This window comes from Macaca nemestrina, chromosome 7 (genome assembly GCF_043159975.1).
Source record: "Macaca nemestrina isolate mMacNem1 chromosome 7, mMacNem.hap1, whole genome shotgun sequence".
In the NCBI taxonomy this organism is placed as follows: domain Eukaryota; kingdom Metazoa; phylum Chordata; class Mammalia; order Primates; family Cercopithecidae; genus Macaca; species Macaca nemestrina.
Window position 1 is genome coordinate 37,004,512 of NC_092131.1, and position 27,957 is coordinate 37,032,468.

General features: G+C 37.5%; 1 protein-coding gene across 9 annotated transcripts in view; it reads right to left on the bottom strand.

The window, feature by feature from the left end:
• LOC105494311 (pecanex 1) overlaps nucleotides 1-27,957 on the bottom strand; it is a 209,971-nt gene that overhangs the window by 148,465 nt on the left and 33,549 nt on the right. For all 9 annotated transcript variants that reach the window (XM_011762638.3, XM_011762637.3, XM_011762633.3 and 6 more), the window contains 4 exons: nucleotides 22,475-22,683; nucleotides 11,912-12,017; nucleotides 6,162-6,207; nucleotides 5,131-5,220 (listed from right to left, as the gene is read on the bottom strand). In XM_011762638.3, coding sequence (XP_011760940.1) covers nucleotides 5,131-5,220; nucleotides 6,162-6,207; nucleotides 11,912-12,017; nucleotides 22,475-22,683 — 451 coding nt within the window. The remainder of the gene's footprint in view (nucleotides 1-5,130; nucleotides 5,221-6,161; nucleotides 6,208-11,911; nucleotides 12,018-22,474; nucleotides 22,684-27,957) is intronic.

Consider the following 27,957-nt stretch of genomic DNA (forward strand, 5'->3'; position numbering starts at 1 on the left):
TGTACCTTCTTTCTCTCTCTGATCATCCCCATCGATTATGGATAATAATCAATTATACAAACATGCTGTTATTTCTCTTACAACCTCTTACAAAATCGAAATCCCTCCTTTATCTTTACTTCTCCTGCTTGCTATCATCTTTACAAAAATTCACTGAAAGAGTTGTCTATATTCATTGTCTGATTCTTCCCCTCCAATTCTCTTTGTATTCCAATTTAACTCCCCTAAGACTGTGCTTATCAAGGTCACCGACATCCTCTACACTGTTCAATCCAATGGTCAGGTCTCAGTCTTCACGTCACCTGACCTATAAGCAGCACGTGATGAAGGTGGCCAGTCCATTCTCCTTGATCACACGGGGATAACAGTCTTGCTTTTCCTTTGATCTCACTAATTGTTCCTACTCAGTCTCCTGGACTTCTTAAACTAAAGAGGCACAGGGTTCAGATCTTAAAACTTTTCACTTTTTCTTTTCTTCTCTTCTTTTGAGACAGAGTCTTGCTCTGTCACTCACGCTGGAGTGCAGTGGTGCAATCATGGCTCACTGCAGTCTTGATCTCCCAGGCTCAAGCAATCCTCTTGCCTCAGCCTCTCAAGTAGCTGGGCCACAGGTGCATAGCACCACACCCATGTAATTTTTTACAGTTTTTCTTAGAGACAGGGTTTCACCATGTTGCCCAGGCTGGTACTGAACTCCTGGCCTCAAGCAACCCTCCCACCTTGGCCTCTCAAAGTGCTGGGATTACAGGTGTGAGCATGGCACCCAGCTAGAACTTTTCACTTTTCTACCTATACCCCTCTTTGTAAATCTCATCCAGTTCTCTATCCCCATGACAAACCAAAATTCAAAAATACCTGTAACTAGTTCCTCTACCTTCTACCCAGCCCTCATATTCACATGGGTCTGAAGTTCTGATCTTGGAAAGGGAAGACATGAGCAAGAGGTAGGGAAACTGTAGATTATCTTAGAAGTGAAAAAGTTGAAGATACACCCCAATATCCTGTTTTTCCCCAGTTATCCTGAATCAGGTGACAAAATGAGTGTCAACTAATCAACTAACTGTTAACCAACTAACTAAAGGCCATTGTCCTGTAAATCCAAACCACAGGAGTAAGAGTCCCAAATGGTATTAAAGCCAGCATGAACATTTGCCACTAGGTGGCGCCAAACCATAGCTAGGAAAAGGGATTTGGATCAAGAAGTCAGGCCACAGAAACCCCAAGCAGCTAACAAGTATACTTGCCCTGATACTTCATCAACTTCATAATACCCAACCCCTTAACTGATATGACTGATTTTTGTTGTTTTTATTTATCCACTGACAACTCCTGAATCTAAAACCCCCAACCCAGACCTCTTATCTGAAATCTGGACCTATCTACTCATTGCTGTATACAGGTCTAACAGCACCTGATATGCCCTGAACTGAACTCCCTAACTTACCCTCCATGCTCTCCCCACCCCGAATCTGCTCCTCCTCAGTCTTCCCCGCTTCAGGTGGCAGGCCCCCATCCTCCCTGATGCTTAACTCAAAAGCCTTTGAGTCATCCATGACCACTACTTCTCTCACACAGTATATCCAAATCCATAACCTATCTTTTTAGTATCTTACACACACACAGTCAGACTACTTCTCACTACTCTGATCTGTGCTCTGGATTGCTGCAATCATCTGCTAAGTGAGCTCCTGCTTCAACTTTTGCCCCTTTTAAAATATTCCTCAAAATAGGAGCCAGAGTGATTCCGCCGAAATGAAATACAACCCTTTAGCAGTTCCTCATCTCACTCAGAATTAAAATTAGCACACTTAAGATGGCTTACAAAACTCCATACTGTTTGGCCCTTCACTTACTCTGAGCCAGCCACAATATTTCTCAAACTTGACAGGCATGCTCCCGCTTTGGGGCTTTGCCCTTGTTGTTCCCTCTGCGTGGAGGGGGCCCCTCCCCTCAGATATCCTGAGAGCTCACTCCTCCTTCTTCAGGTCTTTGCTCTCAGAGAGGCTTGCCCTCAACTGCTCTATTTAAAATTAAAGTTTCCCTAGTCCCCACCAATCCCTATCTTCTGTCTCTACTTACTACAGTATATGTTGATTTCTACCGGTATGATTCCATATTAATAGTATGGAAGCCACATGAGAGTGGAACTTTTTGTCTTTTTGTTCACTGATTTACTTCCAGTACTTAAAACAGTGCCAAGAGTACTCAACAATATTTTTTAAATGTTAAATATACGGAAAAATGTTGCATGATAAAAGCAAGTTTTAAAACTATATGAAAGTAGTATAGTATAGATTTTTAAAAGCCTAATTCAAAACCAGATTTGGATTATAGGACTGTCACTTTGTAGCTGCGTGACTTTGAGCAAGTTTCTTATAACTTCTCTCTAAGCAGTAACATGTTCATCTGTAAAGTGGGAATAATAACAGTACCAACTTCAAACGTTTATAGTGAAGATTAACTGGGTAAATGCATATAAAATGCTTAGAAGAGGACTTAAACGAGGGGTTGACAAACTAAGCCCCATGAAGCCAAATCCAGCCCTCAAACTTGTTTCTGTAAACCAAATTTTAGGCTGGCACAGCCATGCCCACTATTTATGTATTGTTTATGACTCCTTTCACTCTACAGTGGCAGAGTTGAGTAGCTAAGTAGCAAGAGAGACCACATGGCCTACAAAGCTATTTGGTCCTTCACAGAAAAGTATGCCAACCCCAAACTTGACCAATAGTATGCACCCAGTGAATGTTAGACATCACTGTCTATGTTAATATATAGTTGCAAGGGTAGATCTGTGTGTATATAATTCCCAACCTACCAGACTATAAAAATCTTGTTTGTATATGGTACTTTCCAGATATAAAATAAGATATATAATCCCTAAACGCAAGGGCACCAACCCCTCTAAGATTATTATCTAGTTGTTGAGACACTGTGATGGTCTCATATTATAGAAAAGGATATTGTACTTCTCAAAGAAATTGATATTGACTGATTGATTGGTTGACTGATTGAGAGAGAGAGAAAGGGTCTCCCTCTGTTGCCCAGGCTGGAGTGCAGTGGCACTATCACAGCTTACTGCTACCTCAGCCTCCTGGGATCAAGCGATCCTCCCACCTCAGCCTCCCAAGTAGACTGAGACTATAGGCACATACCATCATGCCTGGCTAAATTTTTTTATTATTTTTTGTAGAGACAGGCATCTCACTATGTTACCCAGGCTGGATTCAAACTCCTGGACTCAAGCAATCCTCCTGTCTTGGCCTCCCAAAATACTGGGGTTACAGGCATCAGCCACCACAGCCAGTTGATTCACCTTTAATTTTCTTTTTAAGTTTCCATACCACACAGTACGTACATACATATGTACGTACCTATGTATGTGTGTTTGTTTATTTATTTGAGTGTCACCCAGGCTGGAGTGCAGTCACATGATCTCGGCTCACTACAACCTCTGCCTCTCAGGTTCAAGCAATTCTCGTGCCTCAGCCTCCTGAGTAACTAGGATTACAGGTATGCACCACTATCCTGGATAATTTTTGTATTTTTAGTAGAGACAGGGTTTCGCCATGTTGCCCAGGCTGGTCTCAAACTCCACCCACCTCAGCCTCCCAAAGTGCTGGGATTACAGGCATGAGCCACTGTGCCCCGCACACACAGTACATGTAAAGGTCTTTTCGGTTTTAGGAATGAGGTATAAGGTTAGATAAGAGAGTCCACAGAAGCAAAGAAACAATGAGAGGGTACGGTAACTCAAAAAAAGGAGAGAGTTACAATAATAAACTTAAAATTCCAACGGTAACAAAACATGCTTGTAAGAAATCAACCTGGGAAAAATATTAAATGAATGGGCAAATGTCATAATTTAGTTATCCGTTTGTAGCCTCATAAACAAGTTTCATAATTAAGAATAAAAAATTTGTCAGCCTGTCTGCCCATCAAACATCACCCGTAGGTTAATAAAAATAACAGGGTTATAACACGGTGGCAATAGTGAGAAAAGTTTCTAACCTAGTTCTGGTTCAGGTTCTGATTACAGAACTTTGGAAAATCTCCATTAGAAAATGGGGATGACATATCTGTTGCTTTATGTTTGAAAATTAGAAATCAAACATGAAAATGTGAGTTTAAAAAGACTCAATAAAATTCAAAATATTTATTTACAATTGAGTTGAAGAAAAAAAATCACAAATAGCCAAAATTTCTATTAACAATCTGCTACAGGAAGTTACCATGTTGGTAATAGATGCACGGTTTCTCAGTAGGTCCAACAGCAAGTTATTTCTCTGTGATATGGTTTGGCTATTTGTCCCCCTCCAAATTTCATGTGGATCACCAATGTTAGACGTGGGGCCTGGTGGGAGGTGTTTGAGTCATGAGGGTGGATCCTTCATGAATGGCTTGCTGCCACCTCTGCAGTAATGAGTGAATTCTCAGTTTATTAGTTCACACAAGAGCTGACTGTTTAACAGAGCAGGCATGGCACCCCTCCCCTCTCTCTTCTCATCCTCTCTCACCATGTGACATGCCAGCTCCCCTTCCCCTTCCACCATGATTGGAAGCTTCCTGAGGTTCTCACCAGAAGCAGATGCTGGCACCATGCTTCTTGTACAGCCTGAAGAACCGTAAGCCAAATATACCTCTTTTCTTTACAAGTTACCCAGTCTCAGGTATTTCTTTATAGCAATGCACATGAACTAAGACACTACATCAAAACTTATTGCTGTTTTTGCAATTGGCAGGAGATGAAGCAGCTGGCATTTAGAGATTGTACCGAAGGAAAGTAACAGTTTTACATATTACATACTAGGTTATCCCTAAGCTGGGCTACTTGGTCTGACCAACTAAAAGAATAGCAGATTCTTATCTCCGATCTCATATTCACTCTGGGGCATATGCTCATAGAATTTCTCCATATTTATCTGGCAGAACATGTATAACTGAGTTCCAGTAAGCTAAAAGCCTGTATAACTCTGTATTACTACTATCCCAGTAACATTTTATATTAATGTTTCCTTAAATACCATATTAAATTGTTATAAACTCCTGCCAGATTGTACACAGTATATTCTACAAATTAACTCTGATCACCACAGTGTATGACATCATGGTAAAGTATAATGTTCTTACCTTGTTCTTCACTTCCTTCCTTACAAAGACTAGAACTTTGGCCCAGACTTAAACTGATATCATCAGAAGTCTTGGCAGTGTCTGTATCTCCTACAAAGTTAAGAGAAACATGTGAGGACCTTACATTAACAGTAAGGCTGTAGTGTGGCCCAACCAAGGAAGTATTAATACATCAAGGAGTACTGATGTCTATCAACTAAAGCAGTTTTTGTGTATCAAAGATTACAATAATGGAAGATGCACTGAACTAACAGGAAGTATCATGGACTATCAGAGCATTTAATTATTCTCACAGAACTACAAACCAAACAATATAACATGGAAAGCTTCAAAATGTAAACTAATCAAACTATTTCTTTAAAAACAAGTGGATTTTTAAAAGGAATGCAAATTACATAACTCGAACCAACATGAATTTCCTTCCCAGGGAAAATTAGTAACCTAAAAAACTGTAGGGTAAAAACAATATGAATTATCTGAATAGATCAAACAGCAGAAAATAACTTACTTTTTTTTGTTGTTTCATTTGTGCCCATATTCAAAGGTTTCACATCAAATTATTTAGTTTTCCATGAACCCCACTAAAACCCACAAAAGTGTTTTCCCTCTAAGGCAAGGAAGTTTCTTGTAGATCAAAACTTATGTAATTCATGCAATGTAATGTAAGTGGTCACTTTTGTGAAATTTGGATGATGAAAGAGAACACAATTTAAGTCAAGCAACCTTTAATAAGATAAATAATTTTATCTATAAAATAATTTAAAGAATGATTTTTTTCATTCCATTTGAAAGTACAGTACTGTTACCTTCACTACAACCAAAATGAAAGGGAAAGTCAGAGGCAACTTTCAAGTTAGATCACATCTACCTTTAATAGTCAAGCAACTTTTAATAAGATAGATAATTTTATCTATAAAATAATTTCAAGAATGATTTTTTTCATTACATGTGAATGTATAATACTGTTACCTTCACTACAACCAAAATGAAAGGGAAAGTCAGGGGCAACTTTTAAGTTAGATCACACCTACCTTTAATAGTTGCTGCTGTTCCAAGACGCGAGGAACCAGATCCAATCTGAAAATATGGCATGAAGTAAGTAAAACTAATTAAAATGCTAGCTATGTCATTATCAATACAGACTAGCAAGATTATCAAACAAAATTATATGACCAAAACATGTTATTGGTCACTTTTATCAATATTAAAAGATACTTGTTGGACAAGCTCTATTGGAGCCACTTAACCTGTTGGCTGTGGCACAGGCTGCACGTGTCTTACTGATGTGCAGAGCTACCCAATCCCTCTGTGTGCTCAGGACTGATGGAGCCCCACCAAAAGCCAGATCCTCCAATCTCAAGCAACTCATGTCACACAACTATCATTTTTATACTACACCATGATATGTTCATGTTATAAACAAAAGCAAAACCAGGCTTTATGTCTACCTGAAATACATTTAGACTTCTTAGGGTATAAAAGGAAGGTTTGGCAGACAAACATTAACATATGCTACCAAGTGCAACATTAAGTCTTACCATCAAATTGTTAGTGTATCATTATGTACCTTCTTTAGTTGGAGACAAAAAGTAAGTACTTCTTCATAGACAGAACATTAAAAAATAAATCAATAAAAGTCTAAGGCATCCATGAAAAAGGAATTTTTAGCACAAACTGTAAGGAGAAAATTAAAACCTGATTGTTGAGCTTTTAGTGCTTATATTCAAGATAGTTTAACACTTTCCTAAAATTTCACAGCCATTATTTATTATACTACCATGAAAATAATATAAATAAGTACTACAAATTCCACATTAAGGAAATCAAAGATAACATAACAGTTACTAAATCAGCAAGTCTCAGCAACTCTTCCTATAACTCGTTTCCATGGATTCTAAGAAGAAAACAGTCAAGCAAAGTTAGCATTGTAAAATAAAATTAAGAACATTCATATAATACTTTATACTTTACTAAAGTAGTCTTCCTCTTCATTGGTTTGATTTAGTTAGGTGTATATCACAAAAAATACACTCAAAATATAGGTTAATGTTGACTTTGAAGGGGCATGAGGGCCTTTCTTGATCTGGATGGCAACTGAATGGGTGCACACAGATGTAAAAATTTACTTAGCTGTACACTGAAGGTATGTACTATGCTGTATAAGTTACATGCCAGTGAAAAAGTAAATAAAAATAAGCATACATATATAGGTTGAAACTACAAATAAACTCTTGAGTTAGTCAACAAAAAATAAGCTTTGTAATAATTTTGAACTATTTTATTAAGCTTGGTTCTTCTAGTTTTTCCTAATTTCTGCTTTCAATTAGCCATAAAAGACATTGCAATTTGCCAGCAAGAAAAAACCAAAAAAGCATTTTATAACAAAAGAAAGTTTCATTCTTACACCTGCTACATAAGTTACAGAATTAACATATGCTATTTTTCTACTAGAATTAAACAAAACTTCCTAGACAGAAATTTAAAAACAAACAAGAAAACAAAAACACCATTTTATGGATACCCATCTAGGAATTTAAACTTAAAAAAAAAAAATTTAATATGGATATGGTAGTCATTTGCTCAGAAGCTCACAAAGTATTCCCTTTCTCCTTCTTTAACAATCTCCCTATTTTGTTCCAAAATTAGTCATACACCTTCTGATATACGAGAAGTGGGCCCAGTCCCCGGTCTAGAGGTAGGTATATGAACTAGTTCTGGTGAATGAACGCGTGGGAGAATGTGCTGGAGGGCTTCAGGAAAACGTCTTTGTGTGTCTGAGAAGAAAGTCATCAAGGAAAATCTCTGTCCCACACTACTGCTTGCTTCCTAACTTTTCAAACAGGGTCTTGATTGAAGCTTCTGTGCTCATCCCGCAACCCTGAGGAAAAAGCCTAGAGAACTGCAGAGATGCCAATCCAGAGGCCTAACATTAGGCTGCTAAATAAATGTCACACAATCACCTCCAGATTTAGGTGAAAAACAACTATTTCTTTAAGTCACTATTAGTTGAATATTCTACTACTTGCTGACAAAAACATTCTTAACAGGTATAATAGAGTAGTTACATTTTATTCTTCATACTTTTCTGCATTATACTTCTCCTCAAAATATCTAAGAATCATGACTATTTACATGTGAAACAACAGGGCGTCCAGAATATAAACTATAGTACATCCAAATGCAATGCATTCCCCAAAGTGTCACTGTAGAAAAACACTTAATGATATTAATGTTCATGATACAATCAATTATGACATTATGTATTATTTTAATTTTCCTGTTTACCCTCACTTGTTAAATTTCCTAAAAATGAAAATTTAAAAATTAAGAAAAAATAGTATATTTCTACACCTGGGGGTGAAGTTTTTTATTTAAGTGCTTTGCATAAACTAAAATATTCCACTGTTTCTTCTCTATGACAAGTGCCATAGGAAGGATTATGGATACCAGGGAAGAAAGGTTACTTCTAACTAGAGAGCATATCAGGCAAGGCCACCTCCACCAAGAAGCTATGCCTGTCTCTCCAGCTGGAAACAATTACTTTATCCTATGAAATCATTAGCTCTTCTTCTGTACCATTCCTACAGCAATTTTTACTTCGGTTTTTTTTTTTTGTTTGTTTGTTTGTTTGTTTTTTGAGACAGAGTCTCGCTCTGTTGCCCAGGCTGGAGTGCAGTGGTGCCATCTCAGCTCACTGCAACCTCCACCTCCCAAGTTCAAGCTATTCTCCTGCCTCGGCCTCCTGGGTAGCTGGGACTACGGGTGCATGCCACCACGCCCAGCTAATTTTTTGTATTTTTAGTAGACACAGGGTTTCACCATATTAGCCAGGCTGGTCTTGATCTCCTGAACTCGTGATCCACCTGCCTCGGCCTCCCAAAGTGCTGAGATTACAGGCATAAGTCACCACGCCTGGCCCCTTGGTAAATATATCACATCTTTATCTTTGGTTACTTACATCACATCTACTATAAGATCACAATCTCTTTCAGTATAAGACCCACTCCCCAACTCACACTAAGTAGAATGCCTTGAATACTATTGGGCACTAAAATATTTGAAGGTAGAAAAGTGACAAAAGGAAAGAGAAGGAGGTAAGGAGAGGATGAAGGTGGAGAAACGAAAGAATGGAAATGCAGGGTAGAAGATGAAAGGAAAAAAGGCAGAGGTGAAGGAAAGAATGGTAACAATGACTGCAATGTAGCCACTATGGTCAGCGGGTTCACGGTTTAGTACACAAGAAATTCACATAAAATACGATAATGCGTAGCAGTATCTTACACATTGTATAATAAAACACATACAAGAAACAACAGTATGTCTATAACGGTAACATCTCCAGCAATCTGCACACAGTCAGACTCTACCTCCTCACTTCAGCTTCTCTAAAGGGTAAGAATAATTATGGCACCATTTATTTTGTCATAAACATTATAAAATGAAAACACTAAAATCCAAGTAGCACAATAACGTCCAATATTTGCCCATTTTTATTAAAAAGTTATTATTTTAAGTAAAAGGTATGCTGTGTGTTTAACAACATGCACACATGCTTTAATCACAGTCAATAAGGGACTCCCTCCCTAAAACAAACAGGCAAGTTCCAACAGACAGGATGCCAAGGTCACAGGATCCAAAAGTGCCTGGCCATTGCTGGCCCTTCCATCTGTCCTATTACAAAAAGGAAAAAAGGTCTCCAAAAGATGATTGGAGAAATCTAGGCTTACTTTCTGGGGGTCTGATACTACCTACATTTGTCAATAAGAAGAAAGCCCAGGGTTAACTAAGAATACAAAACATGCAGCCATATTCAAGAATTGAGTTATTTCATTCTATAAAAAGAAACTGAGAGAAACACAAGGCCAACAAAAAAAAAAAAAAAAAACAGGATCAAGGATAGTAACCCTTGCCTTCAAAAAGGCATTGTAAAATTTGTAACAAAAAGTATCAATCTAAGGCTGAGCATGGTGGCTCACATCTGTAATCCCAGCACTTTGTGAGGCTGAGGTGGGCAGATCACCTGAGGTCAGGAGTTCGAGGCAGTCTGGCCAACATGGTGAACCCTGTCTCTACTAAAAATGCAAAAAAATTAGCCAGGTGTGGTGGCAGACACCTGTAATCCCAGCTACTTGGGAGGCTGAGGCACGAGAACGGCTTGAACCTGGGAAACGGAGGTTGCAGTGAGTCAAGATTGTGCCACTGCACTCCAGCCTGGATGACAGAGCAAGATTCTATCTCAGAAAAAAAAAGTATCAATCTAATTAATATGTCATAGCTCTTTTCACAGTCTTTAAACAAACAAACAACAACAACAACAACAAAAAAACTCTGACATCTCCCATTCTATGAGTTTGTTATGGAAGGAAGACAAATTTAAGAACCTACATGTTCTGTACTATAATCAATCACAACCAAAACTGTTACCTTCAACCGTTTAGTCATTCACTTTAAATCATGAACATGCTAATCAAATAGAGTCAAATCTTCTATCAAAATATAATGGAAAACAAGACCCTGTTCAAGATTTTGATTCATATAGTGTTTTTCATAACATTGTTCTTAGGGCTACCAATGCAGAAGAGTAGAAGACTACAGGACAAAATTGGCAGAATTATGTCTGCTATTTACTCATTTGTTAAATGAGAAGCTAGGTCTGATCTACCTCTAATGTTTTATTACCTAGACACATAAAGATAATTAGCAATCATTAATTTAAAGTCAACTGTACACAAGGCGGTATATAAGACAGGAGAAAAAAAAGAGGAAAATCTACTCTGTAGAGCCTTATAAAGTGCCATATAAATAAGTACTCCATCTGCAAGAGAAAGGGTCAACACCATAAGGTGTTTGAAAATCTTGAGAAATGTAGGTTACAAGAAGTTAGTTACACCAGAAAATAAGGATGACTAAGTCTCTCTCTAGGACAGAAAGGCAGGAGAAAAGAGAAGAATGGTTTCAATCCACAAGCTGTGTCGTATGATAACAGGAAGACTGGAGTGAGAAGTGAGGTCTAGTCCAGACCCTGATATAAATCAGCTATTCCTTTTTCTATGTAATGAAAGGACTGACATAACAACCACTAAAACCTATAGTTATGTAAAGGTCTACTATGAGAAGACCGTGAACATTTCCAACACAGTTCATAGAATTTTACTCTACCCAATGAAATCATCTGCTGAGAAGAACAGCAGGAATAACTGGGACTTTGATTAGTATCCAGGTATTTAGGATGAATAAGAGAATTAGAGCAGCAAAGGTCCAGCCAAGTTTTGAAGTAATACTTTAAGAGTTACCATTTTAAGTTAAAAGTTACATAGTAGAAAGACATTAAAACTGGTAAAAGCAAATTTGTATTTTACTTTTAGGCTTACCATTCAACATCTTGAACACTGAGAGATTTTCAGCATTTACTTTTATTTTTATTTTTTGGCCACATTTAAACCGGGGGTAACCACAGACATCTACATCTCTCCAATACAGATGATTTGAAGGTAAATAAAACAGTGCAAGGTGGAACCTAAATTTCCTAAAGGTATTCACAATCGTTATAATCAAAACTATACACCCAAAGATGAGTCTGTAGTAATGCTCAAAAATATGTAATTAATCAATGTGAAAAGTAAGTTAAAAAGAATATTACTAAAGATGTTATTAATAAACAATTAAAAAATATTAATCAGAAAAATATGACAAAACATCAGCCGACTTAAAGACATGAGAATAACGGAGACCACCATCAGGAGGAGGGAAAAAGGCAAAATAAAACAGCACAGGTTCCTACCTGGTTGCTTGGATCTAGACCGGCATAAGAATTTCTGGAACTGCAACCAACTGGGGGTGTGGCCTCTCGGATAAACTCAGACATTTCAATCCCTCCACCAGGATCACTGTGGAGAAAAAAATGAGAAAAAGAGTAACTGTCGTTATTTTGACTCCAATGCTTTTCCTTTGTTAATTTTTTAAGTTATACTTTTTTCTACAAAACTAAGAGATCTGATTTTTAAATCAAGCGAATAGCAAAAAAGGTAAACAATGATCATTCTTCATTTACAAGTCTGATAATTGGAACTATTTTATCACCACATCGCTACTTGAAAATATGTAAAACTCTCTTATTCCAAACTGTCTACATCCAATCCAACATTAGAAACTGGCATTAATTACAATTATAGCATACTAAATATGTTATGATATGTGCTATCAAACCACTCTCGCAAAGAAATGATTGCCATTTGCTTCCCAAGAGCAAAGAGAAATTGTTCAATTGTAAACACAGGATGTAATCAGATATTACATTAACGACTCCCCGCGAGATCAGTCCGAATGAGCTGCGTGATACAGTGATGAACACACAAGAGAACAGTCGCCCTGGTCAAGCTATTTGTATTTGTATTCTTCAAGTAAACAGAATTTAACTAGAATACTAACTTGTTTTACAGAACTGGAAACCTAAGATTTTAGATCTATACATGTTTAGAAGGCCAAGGTTAAAAAAGGAAAGTGATGCTACGTAGTAATGACATAGAAAGACAAGAGAGAGAAAAGTACTAGGTTCAAAGCCCTGGAGAAGCCCAAACACAGTACTTACAGATAACAGTAACCCAGATTTACAGGGAAAAACCACACACCAAATTTCACAAAACTTAGAAAATGCTACATAAGGTTCCTTAGGAAGACAACTCTTAGCATAAGTCATAATCCTACTTTTTGCCCAGAGATTTTTTACTCATTCTACCTGGTATAAACAGAGTAAGTAGTCAATAATTTTTTTTTTTTTTTTTTACTATTATCTGGATAAAAGTTACAATATATGTATTGGATATTACAGAGGATGTATCTTGCTATCTGGCATCCAATTCAAATTTCTATTTAAAAAAAAAAAAAAAAAAAAAAGCAACACCAAATTCTTCAGGTAAACCACCTCATCCCAAACTCTTACAAGTTTTTGGGTAATGTTGACCCCACCCTCAGGTTTAGGATTGGGCTCTACTGTCCAAAGTCATCAGCATATCCCATTCTTGTGGTCATTGAGATTAGCTCTAGAATAAGCACAGGACCCAACCCAGGCTAGTATGAATCAGGCCAGGAGTGTCTTATTGATGAGAGGATATTTCTCTATATCTGCTACTCTTAATGTTGAGACTTAAGGCCTGGAGGTGCTGCAGCCATCTTACAAACATTAAGTGGGAGTCTGTTCTAAGAAGCCAACTAATAGAAAAGAACAGAACCTGGCTAGAAGAAGAGAAACAGGGACATGAAGTGACAGTTTGAAACACTGCGTCTGAAGACATCCCTCACATGCAGACTTCTCAGTAATGTGAGTAGCAAATTCCCTTAAGCTTTTTTGGGTAGAATATTTTGACAGCTGCAATCAAAAGATATAAGCAATGTATAATTTTCCATTTAAATATTTAACAGTATAGCAGTTTGAATTCTAGTGTTTTTATTATCTATGATCTCATAATTATAATGTCCCTGTTTGCTTAACAGGTTCCTAACTGTAAGCCATTGACTACAGTCAGCTAACTAAGGTTCAACAAAGAAAACTAGCTTTCTAACTTACTATTCAATTATAAAAATAAAATATATTGGAACTCAGGTAAACATATGGCCAATTCAGTATACAAATACTCATGTGTGAGAAATGTAGAACATGCTCACGTTTAAAAGCTGTCTGGTGTTAATTCATACAAACTATGTAGGCCAGAGGAGAAATTTTTCTAAATTGGAAAAACTTTAAGTGTGTATATAGAGGCACTGTCACCACACTGAATTAGCAATGACTATTCAGCAATATTAGGGTTTCTCCACTAGAATGCATCCTCTAAGTGAGATCCAAAGAAATCAGAAGATGGAGAGCAAGGTACAGATTAAGAAATGAAATAACACAGAAAGGAGAGACAGCCCTCATCTTGCCTAGTCTATACACACACACACACACACACACATCAACTTTATTGAAATATGATTCACATATCATACAATTCACCATTTTAAGCTGTATAATTCAGTGGTTTTTAGCATATTCATTAAATTATTAAACCACTGCCAAAGCCAATTTTAGAGCATTTTTATCACCTCAAAAACAAGCCCCTTTAACCATTACTACCCATCACTTTCCATCCTCCTTAGCCCTAGACAACCATTAATCTAGATTCTGTCTCTACAGATTTCCCTGTTCTGGACATTCTATATAAATGGAATTATATGTGATGTTTTGTATCTGGCTTCTTTCACTTAGCATAATGTTTTCAAGGTTCATCCATATTGTAGCATGCATCAGTATTTCACTCCTTTTTATAGTCAAATAATATTCCGCTCTAAGGATAAACCACATTTGTTTATCCAGTCATCAACTGATGGATAATCCTGCCTAGTTTTATACATCACTTCTGATAGCAAGTCCAAATTACTACAATCTGAACATACAGTTATTATTAATAATAAATAAAAACATGCTGGGTATGTGGTTCATGCCTGTAATCCTAGCACTTTGGGAGGCCAAGATGGGCAGATCACTTGAGCCCAGGAGTTTGAGACCAGACTGGGCAACATGACAAAACCCCATCTCTACAAAAACATTACCCAGGCGTAGTGGCATGTGCCTGTACTCCCAGCAACTCAAGGGGCTGAGGTGAGCACATAGACTTAGCCTGGGAAGTAAAGGCTGCAGTTAGTTATGACTGCACCACTGCACTCCAGCCTGGGCAACAGAGCAAGACCCTGTCTCAAAATAATAATAATAATATAATAAAAACAAATATTTGCTAAGTACTTATTATATCCAGTCATAGGAGTTTGTGCTCTATTTGCATTTTCTGATGAAACCTGCCCTAATATTTGTAAGTGCTATTATTCTCCTCTTACAGTTGAAAAAACTGAAAACCAAAGGCATAAAAACTTGCCTAAAGTCTCAGAGAAGGAATGAAACATAAATTGAGTCACTGGTAGATGGAGTTCAGGTGGAAGAGGAGGACAGCAATAATACCTCCTCAGCATTCTGCAAATAAGTTATCACATCTGCTCTTTCTTTATTTCCCACACACTTGAATACAGGTACTCGTAACCAGCATGGCCTTAGATAAGACAAAAAACAGGTCTGTGAAACTCTAAAGCCCACATTCTTGCTTTTTTGTTTTGTTTTGTTTTTTTAAGAGACAGGATCTCGCCCTATCACCCAGGCCAGGGTGCACTGGTGCAATCATAGTTCACTGCAGTCTCGAACTCCTGGGCTCAAGTGATCCTCCCACCTCAGTCTCCCGTGTAGCTGGGGCTACATGCCCATGCCACCATACCCAGCTGATTTTTTTTTTTTTTTTTTTTTGTAGAGACAGAGTCTTACTATATTCAAAATCCTGGCCTCAAGGGATCCTCCCACCTTGGCCTCCCAAAGTGCTACGATTACAGGTATGAGCCACTGCACTTGGCCCTCATTCTTTCTAAGAAAACATACTGCCTTACACAAAATAGGCATTTGTGTCTTTCCAGTTCAAATCTGAAAGTAAACACCATTATTTAGAGCAGGGATTTTTAAACTCAGTGCTATTGACATTTTGGGGGCACATAACTATTGACTGCATTGTAGGATGGCTAGCAGCATCTCTGGCCTTTACCCACTAGATGCCAGTAGCAGCCCCTCAGTGTGACAACCAAAAAAAGCTCCAGACATTGCTAAATGTGCCCTGGGGGACAAAATTACCCCCAGTTGAGAAATAATGATTTAGAACTAACGGTCAACGAACAACAATGCATGGGAAGAAAGGAGATATCAAAGGAATAAAAAAGATGAAGAGAAAAAATGAACAGGTGTTTTTATTTAAAAAAAAAAACCCTCTAGTAAAATTTCTGCACTTCTTTCTTCTCTATAAATTCAGAAATAAAACTCTTAGCCAAGCTGTAGATGTTCTAAATATAGCTAAAAATATAAAACAGCTGAGTAAGAGTTTTCTTTATTGGCAAGACTTGCAGGTTTGCAGCAATGGAGATTTCAGCACATACCTGGAAAGCATAGTAGTTTATTATTCACACAGAAGCAAAGTGGTCTACTGCAGTAAGCAATACACCAAATTCAGGTAATATCTACCTTTATGCCTTAACTTCCCCATCTGTTAAGAAAAAAAACAAACCAGGTACAGGGAAAGGCAGAAAAGCAGAAGGGGTGCAATCTGAATTACAGAGATGTCTTCACAAACTAATTTGTTGATTATTAGGATCGTATTAATTGCTCGTGCTCAGGCTTTGATCAGAAACTTGGCAACACCATTATAGTACCAAGTTTGTAAATCTGGAGTAAAATGATGCTCATAAAAATAAGAATAGATAAAAAACAAAGTTCCTATATTCACAGGAACAAAGTTCCTAAACAGCATAATCTCTCTCAGAGAACAACCTAAAATCCAGCTTCATACAGTTTAAATTGATCTGTAGTTTACAATATCATAAGCATTACTGCCATGAGAAACATAGAGAAACCATGATCTTTCTTCAAATGTTTGTATTCAAATCGTAAAATTCGATGTTACTTCCTGAAGCATTAGAAATGTAAAAAAAAAAATTACTGACTGATTCTTTCTCTAAAATAAAGATTTAACCATTTTTTACCTGCTGTACCACATAAAAGAGAGACCAATGAAAACCATAAAGCTCAAGTGGTTCTGCTATACTTACTCATTCATACAACAAATTGAGAGCCACAATGTACCACACACAGGGACAGGCTCTACATATACAAGTATTTATTTTCCTATTAATTTCTTTTCCTCAGAACAGAACATGAGATTCACAAGTGGGAGGGCGAGGAAAGGAGATGTCAAAAATAAAAACCTACAACAAAGATCTTACTTAATAGTGAAACTTAAAAACATTAAAGATTAGAAAAAAGACAAGGATGTACACCGATAATATTTCAACTTAACCATGTGCTAGAAACCACAGCCAGTGAAAAAAATTAAACAAGAAGTATAAGGACTAGAAAGGTAGAAATAATTGTGATCATATAGACAAGGGAACATCATTAATAAGGGGGTTTAATAAGATTGCTAGACACAAAATTAGCTGCAACATTTTAGGGGGGAAAACAAAATTATAAAAAATTTTATAGTAGCATAAACACTATAAAATAATAAATTTCCTTTTAATGGAGAAAATGAAAAACTACTACTGAAAGATACTTACAAAGACTAAATAAATGGAGAGATTCAATATTGTAAAGATACAAATTCTCAGCAGAGGGATCTACAAATTTAGTGTAACTCCAATAAAAATACCAAGTTCCTGCAGACTTTCTCTAGCAGACTCTAAAGTTTACATTAAAAATCCAAGAGCCTAGAATAGCAAAGTCTCTCCTAAAAAAGAATATGGTGGGAGGTTTGCCCCACTGGCTATCAAGAGTCATTTTTTAAAACTGATAAGGATGGTGTGGTAATGGCACAGACAAGCAGATCAACAGAACAGAACAGAGAGCCCAGAAACAGGCCACCAGAAATGAAAATTTAGCTTATGCCATAGAGAGTGCTACAAATTACTCAGGAAAAGATAGTTCATTTAACAAATACTGGGTAAATCCGAGATTCATAAAGAAAAAAATAAGCCTTAAGAACCTACCTGATACTACAGACCTAAATAACTTTGGGTGGAATTGAAATGTGAAAACAAAAGAAACAGGAAACTTCAAAAAGACAATACAGAATACCTTTCTGATCTCTGTGTAGAAAATAATTAAGACACAAAAATGCTAGGTGGGCACGTGAATCACGCCTGTAATCTCAGCACTTTGGGAGGCTGAGGTGAGTGCATCACCTGAGGTCAAGAGTTTGAGACCAGCCTGGCCAACATGGTAAGACTCCATCTCTACTAAAAATACAAAATTAGCCAGGCATAGTGGCGCATGCCTGTAATCCCAGCTACTCAGGAGGCAAGGCAAGAGACTCACTTGAATCTCGGAGGCACAGGTTGCAGTGAGCTGAGATTGTGCCACTGCCCTTCAGCTTGGGCGACAAAAGCGAAACTCTGTCTCATTAAAAAAAAAAACACAGACAAAAAACAAAAAACCTGATTACTAAAAAGTGGTAAATTTCATTGTTCTAAATTTAAGAATATATGATAATCATAAGAAACTTTAAGGAAAGCAAAATGACAAGTCAGAAGTGGGAGATGACTGTAATATATACATAACTAATAAAGGAATAGTATGAATATATAAAAAGAAATCCTATTAATCATTAAGAAAAAGACAACTCCAAAGAAAAATGAAAGAAAACATAAATGAGCACTGGAAAAAAGAAAAACCTAAATGGACCACATATAAAAAAATAAGATGCTTAACCTCATTAGTAATCAGAAAGGTTAACTGAAAGTCACAATGAGACACCTTTTACACTTCATGAATGGTAAATTTTTTCAAGACAGGGTCTTGCTCTGCCACCCAGGCTGGAGTGCAGTGGCGTGATCAAAGGTCACTGAACTCTTGAACTCCTGGGCTCAACTGATCCTCCTCCCTCAGCCTCTCAAGTATCTGGCACTACAGGTGCGCACTACCATACCCAGCTAAATTTTTGTTTTTTTATTTTTTGTAAAGACAAGGTCTTGCTATGTTGCCCAAACTGATCTGGAACTCCTGATTCCAAGCTGTCCTCCCATCTCTCTCTCCGAAAGTGCTGGGATTACAGGCAAGAGCCACATTGCCCAGCCAATTTTCTTTTTTTAAACCCCAAATCAATAGCTAAGTGAACGGCAAATTTTTAAAGTTTACCAATATCAAATGTTGATGAGGATGTGAAACAATAAGGACTTTCATACACTACTGGTAAGAGTATAAATTGGTAAAATCATTTTGGCACACAGCTTGGAATTGCCTGATAAAACTGAACATGAAAATGCCCTATAAACCAGCTTACATAAACTAGATATACACATGCACCGCAAGACAAAAAACACTAGAAATAATCTGAACAGCTATAAATAGAAGAATGAATAAATAGACTGTGGTCTATTCTTACAGTGGCAGACTGCATGTCAGTCAATATGAATAAACTCTAGCTACAAACATCACCATGGGTGAGTCAATAAAATATAATATACTGTGCAAAAAAAGAAAAATCTCTCATACAGAAGTGCATACAGTATGATTCTCTTAGGATGTCCTAAAGCAGACAAAAATAAATAAATATATTCAGGGATATCTACAGAGAGTGTGTAACAATAAAGAAATGCAAGGGAGCTATTCACAAAAAATTCAAGATTATGGTTACTCCTGAAGGGAAAAGTGGAATGAAATGGGAGAGGAATGTCATAAAGCTTATATGGTATTTTTATAATGTTTTATTTCCTAAGCTGTGTGGTAGGTAATGAAGTAGTCACTTGATTATTGCTAACATAGCATTTGGAATATATATTTCACAATAAATTTTAAAAGTAAAAGAAAATGGAAAAAACAATTCAGAAGCAATGAAAAATATATATAAGATCCAGAAATAATTAGAACAATTATCAAGTGTTACCATGTGTCAGGAATTATTCTAAGAGCTTTATATATATTATTTCATTTATTCACTGTAATAATAATATGAGATAGTTCCATTATTTTCCTCATCATTCTGACAAGAAAGCCAACTCATAAAAAGCTTAAGTAGCTTGTCCAATGTCATACAATTAAGAAGCTTTGGCTGACTGAGTGCAAAGTCTGCATTCTGCTTGCTTATCCACAATGTAAGAGTATGCATTTCTTAACAGAAATAGAATAGGCCTAGGAAATGTACATAAACCATTTTAAAAATGTGAAATAAGACATAAAAGATAAGCAAATAAAGAGATAAATAAAATCATAAGAAAATAAACGGAAATCTCTCATCTATATCCCTATTTTAAAAGTTGAATTTCTACAAATTTAATAGAATTGTCATCAAAATTCTAATGGAATTTTCTGGAGGATGAGCACACACGAAGATATCTCACAAAAGTAAGTATATGCATGAGAATAGCCAAAATAATATCAAAAAATGTCAGGCGTGTTGGTTCATGCCTGTAATCCTAGCACTTCGGGACACCGAGGCAGGCAGATTACTTGAGGTCAGCAGTCCAGCACCAGCCTGGCCAACATGACGAAACCCTGTCTCTACTAAAAATACAAAAATTAGCGGGGTGTGGTGGTGCATGCCTGTAATCCCAGCTACTTGGGAGGCTGAGGCAGGAGAACTGTCTGAACCTGGGAGGTGGAGGTTGCAATGAGCTGAGATAGCACCACTGCACTCCAGTCTGGGCGACAGAGCAAGACTCCATGTCGAAACAAACAAACAAACACCCCCCCAAAAAAATAATAATAATATCCAAAAAAAAAATACTGGAGTCACTCACAATGCTAAGTATTAAACATATTATAAAGTCACTATGATAAAAACAATATGGTATAAATGAAAAAAGGCAGAAAGATGAAGCAGAAAACTAAGTTCAGAAACTAACATAAGTACATACAGTATACTACATGAAAATAAAAGCATTTAAATTTACAGGGAAAAAAATCTGTTACTTAATGAATGGTGTTGTGACAAACAAACCTAAACAAATTAAGTTAAAATGTTTTCAAACTGACAACAATTTAACAGTAAAAGTAAAATGATAAAAATACTGAAAGTAGATACAAAGATCTCAATTTATTGTATATTTATATAATTTGAGGGAAGGAAAATCTTAGAAAACATGTTATCAAAAGCAGAAATAACAAACATACAAAATGGAACACAGAAAAATAAATTACAGGATATAAAGAGACTGACAAATAAAATGCTATAAACTGAGAAAGAATATTTGACACAGAAGAGCTAACATCCTTTGTTAAAAAAAAGTCCCAAAGTCAATAGCAAAAAAAAAATCCACTAATAGAAAAATACACAATTCACAGAATAACAAATATACATGGCAATAAGAAAAATACCTCCATTTTACTAGTAATTCAAAAACGGAAATATTAATTATTTAATTATTTAAATATTAAACAATGATATATCACAGTTTTTCAAATTACTAAATACTCAGAGCTGTCAAAAGTGCAAAAAAAAAGAGGCAGCTGAATTTCTGGTCATAGTCATTAAATGGTAAAATCTTGGGAATTTGGCAATACATATTGGAAAAGTTTAAAATGTGCATAGCATTTCTAGTAATTCCACCTCTGAACAACTATGGTAAAACATTTAATCATTTAAAATTTAAACATCACAGTTATCTAATATTTAAATTTCAAAATAATTGATATAATTAAAAATAGGATAAAATACATCCACATAATGAGATACTGTGCATCAATTAAACATAATATCACAGAATAATTGTTTTCACTACTTCAAATATTTGCTGAGTACCTATCATTGCCAGACACTGATTTTGGAACTGGGAATATAATAGTTTGTAAGAAAAATAAGGTCCTTACCTTCAAGAAGTTCATAAATGCAAATAAATGTTAAGATAATTTCAGATAGTGATTAAGGCGATAAAAATTATGAGGGTAAAATATGTTTAACAAACAGGGTACTCATGTTAAGAATAAGGAAAAAATGTAATTGAAAAGGAATAAACAAAGGCTTTCAATGCCCTGGAAAATATATAGAAATATCACCTGTCTTAACAGAGGAGTGCCCACTTTTTGTTATATTATTTATGTCTTGATGTCTGAAATATTTCATATTATGCTCAGTGGAAACAACTGCTTAGAGTATTTGATCTTTCTCAACTTGGTTTCCACATCTGTAAATCAGGGATAATAACTGCATCTACCTGCTAGAATTGTTTTGAGGTATCTCAAGTATTCACAAAAAAAACTTTTCCAAGAGTTATACCAGGGGGTACCTACGATTTTCTGCAAGGTCACAAACTTTCGACTAACAGCTAAGTTTCTAAGGTAAGAATATACAGTTGAAAGAAATGTACAATACATTAAGTATACAACTTACAAATGTCAGTAAAATATCACAATTTGCTTATATATATATACACACACACATACATTTTATTTATATATATAAACAAAAATAAATGCTGAGATTTATAAGCCATGCTCAATAATTTCTTTAGGCTGTTGGTTTTGATCTTTAGCGTAAGTAACTATCATACTGTAGTGTATTGTTCTAACCTGTCTAGTAATGAGGCCAAGAAAATTGATTTAATCCCCTGAACATGCCAGTTAGCTTAGCTCTCTTCTAATATTAAAATATGTACCCATCATTGTATCTACAGTGGTAAGATCTAACACTGCCTTAAAACCATATAAAGAAAACAAGTACAACATAATAATCACATCATTATACAGATAACACGATCTAAATCATTAAAATCTGAATGATAAAGGTTTCCTTACCTCGGTCCATTACTGTCTTTTCTCCTGGTTGAACAGTTGCCTTGCTCAGCTTTGTTTCGCTGATCGGTGAACTCATTTGCAGTCCTATCTACAACTTCTCCAGCATCAAGTGCTCTGTGTAGTCGATAGTTGACCATCTTCAGAACAATGAAGACAGCAGCTATCACAGGACAATAAACTGCTACTATAATCATGGAAGAAGGAAGGGCCTTTAAGAGAAGGAAAATAAGGAAATACATTTTAAAATATTTTCTATTGTATTCAATTAGAGAAATCTGTATCTGAAATAATAAACACATTTACACACAAAGCAACAACTATGTTACTAGCACTAAGCTGCAAAAGTACTGATACAATTTCACTGCCCAATGCAGTGAAAAGACACTAGCTACATGTGGCTACTGAGTACTTGAGATATGGCTAGTTTGAACTGAGATGCAAAGTGAGAATAAACACTGCATTTCAAAGATTCAATATAAAAAAAATGTAAAATATCTCAATTTTTATGTTGATTACATGTTGAAATAATACTTAGATTATACTGGTCAAATAAAACATTATTAAAATTAATTTCATGTGTTTCTTTTTACTTAATGTGGCTACTAGAAAATGTTAAATTACATATATGGCTTGCCTGCATTACATTTCCACTGGACAGCACAGGTATACAGTCCATGCCAAAAGCCTTACCATACACTTGGAGAACAAAGGTATCACATTACAGCATATGTGAATAAATCCAGGTTGTGATTCATATATAATGCCTGTTTATGGACTCTGTGCAACCATTTTTTAGGATACATTCTTTGTATTCCCAAAAATTGGAAGTTAAAACAGTCATGAGAATGGCCTTAGAACTGTGACTGTAAAACTGGGTAAGATACGGAAGACATGCAAAATCCAGGTGGGTTTTATTTTAAAATAGTTAAACATGTAAAATACTTAAAAATTGTAGCCTGCCAAACAAAAAGAATAAAAGACCACAAACAGAATCAAGTAACAGATTAACTGAAATAAGTCAGCCAAACATCCTGGGTGGGGGGCTGAAGGCCCATCACACAGGAGGATTCAGTGATGGGAAATGTGAGTCCATGGGTGGCAGGCCTAGAGACCAGCTCACTGGGAAGGCAAGGCCTAGAGTCACTGTTGGGAGAGGTAATACAACTAGGCTCAACTTACCCCAATTTCATGAGAATAATCACCCAGACATCTATAGCTCTAGACCCCACATGCTTTCACAAGATTCAATCTTAGTTATCTGAGAACATGACCCCAAATTGACTTTAAAAGAGTAACCTCTAGCCAGGCATGGTGGCAAGCACCTGTAATACCAGCTACTCAGGAGGCTGAGGCAGGAGAATTACTTAAACGTGGGAGGTGGAGGTTCTTGGAGTGAGCCAAGATCATGCCACTGCACTCCAGCCTGCAACTCCATTTCAGAAAAAAACAAAAGAAGAAGAAGGAGAAGGAGAAGGAGAAGAAGAAGAAGAGTAACCTCAAATCACTTGAGACAAAAATAAAACGGTCTTGATGAGCCAGGCAGGTTTAGAATACAGATATGATCAAAGTTTCTTTAAAAAAAAAAAAAAAAAAAGTGTCTGAGAGGGAAAGAGTGTGGGTTGAAATTAGGAGAGAAAAACATAAAGTCCACAAAGTAATACTTTTGTTTGAGTGTGGGCATAATAGGTATATATTAAATATTTGGCATTTTTAAATACTTGGATTAAGAAGTCCTGCATATTAATGTATCTAAAAAATTAAACTTGTGATTCCAATTTAAAATGTTACTGAATAACTTGTTTGGGCTTATAATTTTAAGTTGGGAAACACATTTAGAAGTTTACAAAATCCATAAATATCAGATTTGGAAGAGTTGAGTACTTGTATGATATTGTGAAATATGTATTTAGTCTTCATCCCCATTTTCTGGCATAAACTCTTAAAATCCTTGGAATCCCCAAACTGATAAGTGTCTTTTTGTTCACTATTAGCTTGACTGGTGCCTGGAGGCTCCTGGATAGCCTCAGGAGCCAGGGCTGGTTTCCAGGGGAACCAACCTCCTGATTAGAGGGTTGGACTGAAGTCCCAACTCTCAACCTCCAGGGAGGGAAGAGGGGCTGTAGGATGAGTTGATCACTGTATTAGTCCACTCTCATGCTGCTATGAAGAAATACCCAAGACTGGGTAATTTATAAAGAAAAGAGGTTTCATTGACTCACAGTTCCACATGGCTGGGAAGCCCTCAGGAAACTTACAATCATGGCAGAAGGCACCTCTTCACAGGGCAGCAGGAGAGAGAAGTGAATACTAAGTGAAGGGGGAAGCCCCTTATAAAACCATCAGATCTCATGAGAACTCACTGATTATCACGAGAACTGAATGGGAGAAATGCCCCCATGATTCAATTATCTCCACCAGGTCCTACCCTAGACACATGGGGATTATCACAATTCAAGGCAAGATTTGGGTGCGGACACAGAGCCAAGCCCATCATTTCACCCTGGCCCCTCCCAAATCTCACATCCTCACATTTCAAAACACAATCACGTGCTTCCAACAGTCCCCCAAAGTCTTAACTCATTCGAGCATTAACTCAAAAGTCCAAGTCCAAAGTCTCATCTGAGACAAGGCAAGTCCCTTCCACCTATGAGTCTGTAACATCAAAAGCAAGTTAGTTACTTCCTAGATACAATGAGGTACAGGCACTGGGCAAATACACTCATTCCAAATGGGAAAAATTGGCCAAAAGAAAGGGACTACAGGCCCCATACAAGTCCAAAATCCAGCAGGGAAGTCAAATCTCAAAGCTCTAAAATGATCTCCTTTGACTCCATGTCTCACATCCAGGTCACTGATGTAAGACGTGGGCTCCCATGGCCTTGGACAGCTCTATCCCTGTGGCTCTGCAGGGTACAGCTCCCCTCCTGGCTGGCTCATGGGCTGGCATTGACTGTCTGTGGCTTTTCCAGGCACATGATGCAAGCTGTTGGATCTACCATTCTGGGGAATGGAGGACAGTGACCCTCTTCTCACAGCTCTGGTAAGCAGTGCCCAAAGGGGACTCTGTATGGGGGTGGAGGTCCAACCCCACATTTCCTTTCCACAGTGCCTTAGCAGAGGTTTTCCATGAGGGCTCCACCACTGCAGCAGACTTCTACCTGGACATCTGGGCATTTCCATACATCCTCTGAAATCTAGGCAAAGATTCCCAAACCTCAATTCTTAGCTTCTGTGCACCCACAGGCCCAACACCACATGTAAGGCAGCAAGGCTTGATGCTTACACCCTCTGAAGCAACAGCCTGAGCTGTACATTGGCCCCTTTTAACCACAGCTGGGATGCAGGATACCAAGTCCAGAGGTGCACAAAGCAGCAAGTCCCTGGGCCTCACCCAAGAAATCATTTTTTCCTTCTAGGCCTCTGAGTTCGTGATGGGAGGGGCTGCCGTGAAGATTTCTGACATGCACTGGAGACATTTTCCCCATTGCCTTGGTGATTAACATTTGGCTCCTCGTTGCTTATGCAAATTTATGCAGCCCTCTTGAATTCCTCCCCAGAAAATGGAGTTGTGTTTTCTATTGCATCATCAGGCTGTAAATTTTCCAAACTTTTATGCTCTGTCACCTCTTGACTGCTTTGCTGCTTAGAAACTTCTTCCACCAGATACCCTACATCATTTCTCTCAAGTTCAAATTTCCACAGATCTCTAGAACAGGAGCAAAATGCCGCCAGTCTCCTTGCTAATAAAGCATAGCAAGAGTCACCTTTATTCCAGTCCCTAATAAGTTCTGCATGTCCATCTAAGACCACCTCAGCCTAGACTTCATTGTCCGTATCACCATCAGTATTTTGGTCAAAGCCATTCAACAAGCATCTAGGAAGTTCCAAACTTTCCTACATCTTCCTATCTTCTTCTGAGCATTCCAAACTGTTCTAACTTTTGCCTGTTACCCAGTTCCAAAGTCACTTCCACATTTTTTAGTATCTTTACAGCAGTGCCCCATTAGCTGGTACCAATTTAGTGTATTAATCCATTTTCATGCTGCTATGAAGAAACACCTGAGACTGGGTAATTTATAAGGAAAAGAGGTTTAACTGACTCACAATTCTGTATGAATGGGGAGGCCTCACAAAACTTAACAATCATGGCGAAAGGCACCTCTTCACAGGCAGCAGGAGAGAGAAATGAGTACCCAGTGAAGGGGGAAGCCACTTATAAAACCATCAGATCTGGTGAGAACTCACTCACTATCTTAAGAACAGCATGGGGAAAACCACCCCCATGATTCAATTATCTCCACCTGGTCCTGCAGTTGATACGTGGGGATTATCACAATTCAACGTGAGATTTGGGTGGGGACACAAAACCAAACCATATCAATCACCAAATGATGTAATCAATCATGACTACATAATGAAGCTTCTATAAAAACCCAAAAGGCTTGGATTCAGGAGGTTCATGATACCTAACACACACAGGATTCTGGAGGGTGGCATGCCTAGAGACAGCATGGAAGCTCCAGGGCCCTTCCCACATGCCTTGCCTCGTGCTACTTTTCATTTGTATCCTTTGTATTAATAATATCTCCAGGTAGACAGTATCAGAATTGAATTGAGTTGGAGGATACCCAGCTGGCGTCTGATGAAGCACCTGCTGCAGAAATTGGTTGACTGCTTGGTATGCGGGGACACCCCCACACATCTGCTGTCAGAAGTGTTCTGTGCTGTGATAGTATACTAGGAGAACAGAGTTTGTTTTTTCTATAGCCTCTCAACTTGCAAACATTTGTCAGATAATTTAAATCCTTAAAAATGAATAATAAATTTACAAAGGTCTTGAGTTATTTAAAAAAGTCTTTTTAAGTTATTTTTAAAATATGTTAGATCTGTAAAGAGTTGAGTTTAAAATTCTTAGTTTTAAGATGGCTGAATAGGAACAGCTTCAGCCTACAGCTCCCAGCATGAGTGATGCAGAAGATGGGTGATTTCTGCATTTCCAACAGAGTTACCAAGTTCATCTCACTGGGGCTTGTCGGACAGCGGGTACAGCTCACGGAGTGTGAGCCCAAGCAGGGCAGGGCATCGCCTCACCTGGGAAGTGCAAGGGTTCAGAGAATTCCCTTTCCTAGCCAAGGGAAGCTGTGACAGATGGTACCTGGAAAATCGGGACACTCTCACCCTAATACTGAGCTTTTCCAACGGTCTTAGCAAACGGCACACCAGGAGATTATATCCCACACCTGGTTCAGAGGTTTGGACGCCCACAGAGCCTCACTCACTGCTAGCACAGCAGTCTGAGATTGAACTGCAAGGCGGTAGTGAGGCTGGGGGAGGGGCGTCCGCCATTGCTGAGGCTTGAGTAGATAAACAAAGCAGCCGGGAAGCTCCAACTTGGTGGAGCCCACGGCAGCTCAAGAAGGCCTGCCTGCATCTGTAGACTCCACCTCTGGGGGCAGGGCATAGTGGAACAAAAGGCAGCAGAA